General features: G+C 64.3%; 1 protein-coding gene across 1 annotated transcript; it reads left to right on the top strand.

Moving 5' to 3' along the window:
- Window positions 1-1,050: 1,050 nt before the first annotated feature.
- Window positions 1,051-8,189, top strand: NAT8L (N-acetyltransferase 8 like). The gene is made up of 3 exons (XM_066232739.1): window positions 1,051-2,200; window positions 4,020-4,184; window positions 6,704-8,189. Exons 1-3 carry the CDS (start codon window positions 1,858-1,860, stop codon window positions 7,069-7,071), a joined length of 876 nt encoding a protein of 291 aa, XP_066088836.1. The 5' UTR covers window positions 1,051-1,857; the 3' UTR covers window positions 7,072-8,189.
- Window positions 8,190-8,933: the final 744 nt, after the last annotated feature.

The following is an 8,933-nucleotide window of genomic DNA, read 5'->3' as shown; positions in this document are numbered from 1 at the left end:
AGCAACAACTTGAGGTTTCTCTCTTTCCCACCCCTTTTTACTCCTTTCCTCTCCCCCCCCCAAAGTTAAAACAACAACAACAAAAAATGCACTGTCAAAGTCTAGCCTCCCCCCTCCGAAGACCCTTGACTCTCTCCACACACCAGCGCCCCTCCCCAATTCCTGGTTTTCCTGCCCGGACCCCCCCCCCCTCCATCCCCCTTGCATGCGTGGGCTTGGCTGTGACACTTCCTCCCACCCACCTGGCCAACCTCAGGACACTGTTGAGACTGGTCCCACTGCGGCTGGTCAACGTCTGTCTGCATTGGCAGCGATTGCAGGGCGTTCTGAATGGATCCCTGAGTTCCTTTGAGATTTTTTCGTGATTCGACTTCTAATCATCTGGAAGGTCACGGCCAGGTCCCAGGGAAATTCTGGCATCTCAGAAACATGGTGTGTGGGTGACTTCCCAGCATGGCTGTCCCTTCCCCACAGCAGCCCTGGCTATGGGACTAGTTCAGTACCTCGGTCTGGGTCCCCCCCCCCCCCCCCGCCCTACTCTGCCTGGATCCCCTGGCAGATGTCGGCATGGGGTCGTCCCCATCTGGCCTCTGGGTGACCATAGCCGCCTTGCTGGGCCACAAAGCGGGCTGAGGGTCGTCAGGCCTGGACTCCTAGGCCTCGTTTCCACCAGCGCGGGTACAGGGAACTCAGATCCAGGCTGCCCTGTGAAGTCACCTCCCGGGGGAACGAGGGGCGAGGGGCGATGAGCAGAATAGGATGCAGAGCTGCAGGAGGCTGGGTTCATAAAGTGATGGGGGGCGGGCCTGGGACTACCTGTCTCTCACTCACCTCCACCCTCACCCCTGGCCCGCAGCGTCGGCGGGTCGGACGCTCGGGGACCAGGAGAACTCCGACGGAGCCCCCACTGCACCTGCACCGAGATTGTAGGGCGCATGCGCGGGCCGCGGAAGGCGGGGGCTGGGCCGGGAGGGGTCCTGCGGGCCCCCGCACCTACCCTCCCCGCTGCCTGCTACGGATATTTTGTGTCTGAGAGAGGGGGTGCTGCGCTGCGCGACGCGGACTTCGGACCCTCCTTTGATTGCGTCCCCGCGCCTCCAGTCGGTGAGGCCCCGGGCGCACGTTCTCGGGGCGCCAACCAGGGAAGCCGGGGTGCCCCCTCCCAGGGCCCCACCGGGCGTCGCGTTCAGACAATGGGGCGGGAGATGGAGGTGCTTTCATGACTGCGCCCAGCGGCTGAAGAGGACGAGGAGGACGCGGCGCTGCGGGGTCCGGAGGCCTGGTCCCCGATCCCGCCACTTCCAGGTCCGCGCGGAACGGCAGCGGCGCGCGGGTGCCAGGCCCTGGCGAGAGGCGCCCTGTCCGGAGCCCCACGGAGTGCGCCTTCCGAGCCGGGAACCCTGGCCGCACGCTCGTTCGTTCCCAGCCACCCTGGGGGCTCGGTCGCTCCGTCGCGCCCCAGGTCGCCTGTACCGCCCACGCCCGGGCGCATCCCCGCCGGCCGCCCGCGCCCGGCCGCGCCGCAGCGCCCAAGTGTGCCACAGGGCGGGCGCGGAGGCGGCGTCTGCTCCCACCCCCGAGATCACATGGTGACCCTCGGCAGCCAATGCAGTGGACGCTAGGACCCTGCGGGACCCCGGGCGCCGCGACTGCACCGGCGCCGCTGCATTATAAATACTTCTCCAAAATGCGGCGCAGCTCCCAGCGCGCGCCCCGGCCGCCCGCCGCCTCCGCCCCGCGCCCCTAAGCCGCTGCCGCCGCCGCGGGTCCGAGGGCGCCGCGCCCTTGCCCTGGGCCCGGGCTGTGCCCGCCCACAGCCCGGCCCGTGTCCCCGCGCTGCGCCACCCGGCCGGGTGCATGCATTGTGAGCCTCCCGACATGGTCTGCGAGACGAAGATCGTGGCCGCCGAGGACCATGAGGCGCTACCGGGGGCCAAGAAGGATGCGCTGCTCGCTGCCGCCGGCGCCATGTGGCCCCCGCTGCCCGCCGCGCCTCCACCCGAACCCCAGCCCTTGGGCGGCGCGGAGGGCGCAGATCCCCCAGAGGGGCGCGGCGTGTACATCCGCGAGTTCCGCGCGGCCGAGCAGGAGGCGGCGCGCCGCATCTTCTACGACGGCATCATGGAGCGCATCCCCAACACGGCCTTCCGCGGCCTGCGGCAGCACCCGCGCACGCAGCTGCTCTACGCCCTGCTGGCCGGTCAGTGCGCGAGGGCCTGCCGCAGTCCGCGCCCGCCTGCCCGGCCCCTCTGGGGACACTCGCGCAGGACTCCCCCCCTGCCCAGCTCGCCCCCTCTCTGGCCAGCCAAGGCAGCGCCTCTGCCCAGGACTCAGCCCGGAGGGAAGCGGAGCCGACCGCCCCTTCGCACACGCGCGGACACGCACCCGCGCGACCCCTCTCTCTGCCGCGGCCGGGCTAGGTGGCCTCCCGCGGTGGGGCCGACCGGGCTCCCGGCCAAGGCGCCCCGGGCGGGGGCGTGGGAACGAACTCGGGCTGGGCAGGGACTGCGGGCGGGGGGCAGGCGGGGGGCGGGCGGGGCAGAGCCGGGGTCTCTCCATCTCTGTCCCTACCTCTCCGTCCCCTCCTCTCCGTCCCCTCTCGGGTCATCCGGGTGGGGGCGGTGACGGCAGGTAGCGCAGAGGCTGAGGCTCCGCGCCTGCCGAGTGTAACTATATATAAATTCGCGGGGCGGGGGAGGCTGCCTCGGCGGCTCCAAGTGCTAATTTATGAGGGGAAGACGGCCAGCTCCCGGGTGCCGGGGAGGGTGTGCACCTAGGACGCAGAGCGCGGGGGAAGGGGCGTGGGCCCACAGGGTGGGCAGCCTCGCAGGGGCGTTGAGCCCTTCCTCCCCCCCCCCGCCCCCGAAACCGTGCTTCTCCCCATTTTACAGATGAGCAACTTGAGGCTTGGGGGTGGGGTGCGACTCTCCCAAGGTCATGCAGTAGAAACAACTTTCACTGCAGACACACCTGCCTCCTGGCAGCTTAGGGCTGGAGCAACCTCCTCCCGGCCCTCACAACCCAGGGGCTGGCCCAGGGGGGGCTCTCAGCTGGGGCCCTGACAATGTGCACCTGAGGCCTTTGCCTAGAAGGTGCCAAGCCCTCCCCCCATTCCTAATCGGAGTGAGATGGCGGACAGAAGCCTGGCCTGGCAGCTCGTTGGCTTCCTCCCAAGCCAGAGCGGGAAACAATCTGGACAAAGCCCCTTTCCCAGCTGGGGGAACCATCCGGGTGGTGGGTGAGGGTCACTCCGCAGGCCAGCCATTGCGGACAGCCCGCCCAGAGGCACTGCTGTCTTCAGGACATTTAGACATCCTGTGATGTCAGGCTCTAAAGGTAGTGTGGCCTTCTAGTGGAAGTTTGATGATAGGGAAAAGTGGAAGAAGCAGCTAAGAGGACCCACTGCTCCGGAGAAAACACGACATTTTTGGCATGGTGTCTTCTCTTGGTGCCCCCAATGGGATGAGTGCAGTGTGTGGCTGCCTGCTGCCCGTCTCCTGGGGTGGCAGGGCTGGGCCCGTCTCCCCTCTCGGTGCCCACAGTGCTCCCCCGTGTCCTCGGCCGTACTCCTTCCCCTGTCCTGACTGTGTCCTCCCATGTCCTCCCTGCTCTGTGTCCTCTCTGTGCTCCTCTCTCGGTGCCCACAGTGCTCCCCCATGTCCTCGGCCCTCTCCTGTGCCCACAGTGCTCCCCCGTGTCCTCGGCCGTACTCCTTCCCCTGTCCTGGCTGTGTCCTCCCATGTCCTCCCTGCTCTGTGTCCTCTCCGTGCTCCCCTCTCGGTGCCCACAGTGCTCCCCCGTGTCCTCGGCCGTACTCCTTCCCCTGTCCTGACTGTGTCCTCCCATGTCCTCCCTGCTCTGTGTCCTCTCCGTGCTCCTCTCTCGGTGCCCACAGTGCTCCCCCGTGTCCTCGGCCGTACTCCTTCCCCTGTCCTGGCTGTGTCCTCCCGTGTCCTCTCTCCTCTGCGTCCTCTCCGTGCTCCCCTCCCGTGTCCTCACTGCGTCCCCTCTCCCCACAGTGCTCTGTTTTGCCCTCACTCGCTCGCTGCTGCTGACGTGCCTGGTGCCGGCTGGGCTGCTGTGTCTACGCTATTACTACAGCCGGAAGGTGGTCCTCGCCTACCTGGACTGCGCCCTGCACACGGACATGGCCGACATCGAGCAGTACTACATGAAGCCCCCCGGTGAGTGTCCGGGGTCTCCAGCCTTCTCCTCTTCCTCTTTGTTCCTCCTGGCCTCCTCTAGACTCCCCCTCTGGCAGAGCTGCCCGCACCCCAGCGGCCTCAGGCTAGGCCTGGGGTGAGGGCCAGGTAAGATTGGGCCCCGTGACGAGACTTCTGGGTGACTGAGGGCGCTCTGGTCAAGAGTTGAGGGTGCAGTGGGCTGGCAGAGGCTGGTGGGCAGAGCTAGTAAGTCCTTGGTGCTAAACCAAGGTCCTCTGGTGTCCAGCATGGGCCTGCCTGGCCCTGAGCCTCTTTCGTCCTCTGAAAGCAGGGTGCTCAGTGGTCTGAGCCGGCCCTGGGCCTGCTCTCCACGCTGCCAGATGCCCTTTCCTTGGCACTCACTGAGGGTGGGGTCTCTTACCTCTCGTTGGTCCTGTCTGGTCCAAGGCACTTGTTGGTGCTTTGTTGGACCCTGGGCTGGCCCAGAGTGCCAGGGCCCTGGGTGGGGGGCAGGCACAGAAGACCCTGTGGCTGAGGGAGGACTGAGGGAGGGCAGGAGTCCCCCTGGGTAGGGCAGGGACCCTGGTAGAGCAGAGGTCTCAAGTTTTGGTCTCTACTTCTGGTCTCTGGGTCACTTAATGAACCGGAGGGTCTCGCTCCAGGCCCGAGGCAGGCTGGGTCTTGGGAGGCAGGACCCCTGGTCTTCATGCCGGGAGCAGGACAGAGACTCCATCTTGACCTTCTGGGGTATGAGGATCTCACCTGGTGCTGAGGGTCCCTGGGCTGATGAGAGGGGACAGGATGGACCCAAACAGTTGGTTGGGGTTTAGCAAGAGCCAGGAAGGATAGGAAGGGATAAGAGAGGCAAGGTGTCCCGGAGTAGGGGTGACCTCTCCTGGCACTGCCAGCTCCTGTGCCCACCTACTCTGACTGAGCCAGCCCTTCCTGTAGTGGCTGGTCCCACACCAACCCCTGACCCTCCAGCCAGCCTTGGGCATCTTTGGTTATCCTTGACCCTTACCCAAGCCTAATCAAAACATCTTATCAGCCTCAGGGAGCCCTACGTTCAGCCTGGCTCTACCCATGATAGAAAGGGCCAGAAGGGTGCGAGATCCACGTGGTTTGTGCCAGGACCCACGCCACAAAAGCTGAAGGGAGCTTGGGTTGGGGGTCAGGTATGGCATGAGGACCCCTGGATGTGACGTGGGGAGTGGGGTCCTCCCTCCTGAGACATTTGGTGGGTGTGCGGGAAGACTCCATGGGGGCCGAGAGGCCAGACAGCAGCTGACAGGACCATGATGGATTCATGGGAGCTGCTTGTGCCATGGGGAAACTGAGGTCTGGGGAGGGGCGAGACTCCCAGAACTGTCCTGGCCTGTGGGTGGGTGGAGAGGCCAGCAGGTGGGCAGTTAGGGTAGTGTGCTTTCTGCACCCTGCTCAGCCATTCCTGAGCTCGGCCACATGTCAGGTCTCAGAGTGTGGCAGTGAAGGAGACCGGAGACCTTGCAGGTTGACCTGATGGGCTGATGGGGAACTGTGGGCAGACAGGACAGTGGGGCACCCCTGGGGGCTGGTGCAGGAAGGAGGAGTGTTTTCCAGGCAGGGCTCAGGTGCAGAACTTACAAAGGGGAGAATATGGCCACTCAAGGGTAGAGGTTGGGGTGGGAGGACTCAGGGATGGGGGCTGGAGTGGCCATGGCCACGGGCAGGGTATGTTCAGGCCAATCTCGAAGTGGGCACCCCCGCCCCCTTGCCTCCTATAGCCCCTGCACCCTTGCTCTCCAGAGGTCACCAGGTTCTTCCAGTGGTCTGTGCCCTGCAGTTCTCTGTCCTCTGGCCTTCATCCCCTCTGCCTGTTCCTCTGAGGCTTCCTCACCCCCTTCCTGCCCTGCAGAGGGCTGTGAAGGGAACAGTCCGTGGCTGCGGAGCGCTGGGCGGGTCCCTGGGCTGGCTACCTAGGAGAGGCCAGGGTCAGTGGGGGACAGTGCCTATGGCCATCTTGGACTCCCCACTTGGATTTCTCAAGTATCCACAGACCTTCCCCTGAGCCTGTCAGAGGCCGTGGGGCTCCCAGGCCTAGCAGCCCCTGGCCCAGGAGAGTGGAGGCCAAAGGGTTGGCATGGTCACAGGTCCCTAAAATCCCCTGAGGGCCCCAGGGTTGTGGTTCCCAGAGGTGGTCCTGCCGCCCGGGCCTGTCCTCCCAGACCCCTCTCTACACCCATTGCAGGGGACCTGCCAGACGCTCCCCTCTCTAGCTCCCAGACAATGGACCCATGGGGACGAGTGTGGTGGGCTCCCAGGGGCTGGGAGCCAGGGGAGGTTAGCTATACCCCTGGTCTCTGTGGCCATCTGTGGTTGGCTGCCCACTCGTTTGATCTGGGGGTTGCTGGGCAGGAGAGGGGCCTGCCCACCCTCTTAGTACGGGGAGGGGGGTGGAAGGACTCAGGCCCAAGGCCAGAAGCCACTCTGGGCCACCAGGGCTCAAGGCCAGCTGGGTCACACAGCAGAGCCAGCAGCCCTGACTGCCCTGTCTCCCACAGGCTCCTGCTTCTGGGTGGCCGTGCTGGATGGCAATGTGGTGGGCATCGTGGCAGCGCGGGCCCATGAGGCGGACAACACCGTGGAGCTGCTGCGCATGTCCGTGGACTCACGCTTCCGTGGCAAGGGCATTGCCAAGGCGCTGGGTCGCAAGGTGCTGGAGTTCGCTCTGGTGCACAACTACTCCGCGGTGGTGTTGGGCACGACAGCGGTCAAGGTGGCTGCCCACAAGCTCTACGAGTCGCTGGGCTTCAGACACATGGGCTCCAGTGACCACTACGTGCTGCCCGGCATGACCCTCTCGCTGGCCGAGCGCCTCTTCTTCCAGGTCCGCTACCACCGCTACCGCCTGCAGCTGCGTGAGGAGTGACCACTGTCCACTATCTGCCCGCTGCCCGGCTGCCCTGTTCGCCTGCGCCCACCTGCCCGCTGCCCAGGCCTGCTTTCAGACGCTCACCTCGGCGTTTCTGTTGGGTTTTTCCTTTTTTAACATCATGTGGTTCTCTGGCTGGTTCTGGGGGGGCAGGCCTGTTGCTCATCCATGATACTTACAGGGGGTGGGTTGTTTGCAGCCATGGTCCCTTGTCCTCCCCAGCCTGCTGGGACCACAGCCTGAAGAGTGACAGCATGGACCACCACATGCCCACACAGCTGCCTGGCCCTGGCTTGCAGGGCTTCTGGCCCAAGGCCATGGGGACAGGCCCAGCCTTGCCCACCGAGCACAGAACCTCTGCAGTGAGACCCCTGTCCAGCAGACCCCTGGCCACTGGCCCGGTTCTGGCTCAGCCGTGGGTCCCCAGGAGGCATGGTCTGCTGAGCCAGCCGGCCACTCTGCTCTGTGCATGCTGAGCACGTGGCCTGGCTGCAGCATGCTGCATGCCCACTGCTCCCACCCCGCTGCCCTGCCCACTGGGTCCAGACTGGGAAGTGCCCCTGCCCAGCCCTGAGCTAGCCCCAGGCAGCCACCTGCTCTCCAGAGGGTCAGTCTCGCCAGCCCCTTGCTTCACCCGGTTCAGCTTTGCTTTGAACATCCAATCGCCTTCTTTCCTTTTCGTTCCCACCCCTCCTCTGCCCAGGGCTTTTCTGATTGGCGTCATCACCCAGGTGTGGTTCCCATAGCAACCTGCTGCACAGCCTCGTCAGGAGGGTCCTTCCGGAGAGCAGGTTGGGGAGGCCTCTTCTCCAGCGCAAGCTAGATCATGGTGGTCTCTCCCAGCTCTCTCCGGGGCTTCCCTGCCTCACAGCTCATGGGCTCTGCCCTGTAAATCTTACTAACCCTGGCCGCTGCCACCACCACCAAGCCCACAGCTTCTCCCAGCCTGAAACTGACCTATTTTTTTTTAATAAGTTATTTAGAAAGAATAGCACTCTGCATGTCTTTAATTCTTGGGACAAAACGGTAGTTGATACCTTCACACACACACACACACACACACACACACACACACACCTGTGTGGTCGAAGATGCATTATTTCTGGCCCAGTTTGGTGGGGGTGGGGGCCGGGGTGGGGGAGGGGTGGAGGGTTTCAAAGTTTGGAATCTGGAGGGAGACCCTGATTTGTATCATTTCCCCTAAAGAGCATTCCTGGTTTGTGAGGAGGCTGTGGGCTGCTCCGTCCAGCCCTGATGGGGCCAGTGGGCCTCGCTGTCCACCATGGCTGGGGCCTGGCTGCGTGCTCAGCCTCTCCCTGAGGTCAGAGGCTGGCGCTGTCGGGCGTGGGTGGCACAGACTAGGGCAGGCAGGTGGTAGCTGTCAGTGGCTGCATGTCCAGCTGTGAGCCTGGACCTGGCCACTGAGACCCCTTCATGCGGGGGTTCGGAGGAGGGCGGAGTGGCAGGTGCGATGGACCACTGAGCCAGGTTCCATGAACGGGACCGTGGAGGGGACATTCCGAAACAGCGCTTCGGAAATTAGCAAGTGAGCAGAACACCCCGTTCCCCGAGGAGCCTGTGTGCTGTCGGCAGTGAGACGTTAGCAGACCCTGTACAGACCCCTCCCCTGTACATACCCCTGGTGGTGCCCGGGCCCCGCTCGGCGATGGCGGTTTTGTAGACTGTACAGAAATCGGCACCCTATTTTCTTGCAGCTCTTAACATTTTGTTAACCTGGATTATACAGACAGACGTAAAGTGTTTTAGCAAAATGGAAACTAACAGCTGTGCCTTTTTCCTTTCTGTTTGGTTTGGTTTCGGCTTGGGGCAGCCTCAGTGGTCAGGGCCCTGGCGGGGCG

The sequence above is a fragment of the Saccopteryx bilineata genome, chromosome 5 (assembly GCF_036850765.1).
Source record: "Saccopteryx bilineata isolate mSacBil1 chromosome 5, mSacBil1_pri_phased_curated, whole genome shotgun sequence".
Taxonomy (NCBI): domain Eukaryota; kingdom Metazoa; phylum Chordata; class Mammalia; order Chiroptera; family Emballonuridae; genus Saccopteryx; species Saccopteryx bilineata.
Note: the sequence above shows the minus strand (reverse complement) of the source record. Positions and strands in the feature narration are given on the sequence as shown.

What these genes read in the sequence shown, in the direction of transcription:
- NAT8L (XM_066232739.1), top strand. Translation starts at nt 1,858, where the DNA reads ATGCATTGTGAGCCTCCCGACATGGTCTGCGAGACGAAGATCGTGGCC. An exon ending in GCTCTACGCCCTGCTGGCCG is followed by an intron (nt 2,201 to 4,019) that starts GTCAGTGCGCGA and finishes CTCTCCCCACAG; the next exon opens with TGCTCTGTTTTGCCCTCACT. An exon ending in GTACTACATGAAGCCCCCCG is followed by an intron (nt 4,185 to 6,703) that starts GTGAGTGTCCGG and finishes TGTCTCCCACAG; the next exon opens with GCTCCTGCTTCTGGGTGGCC.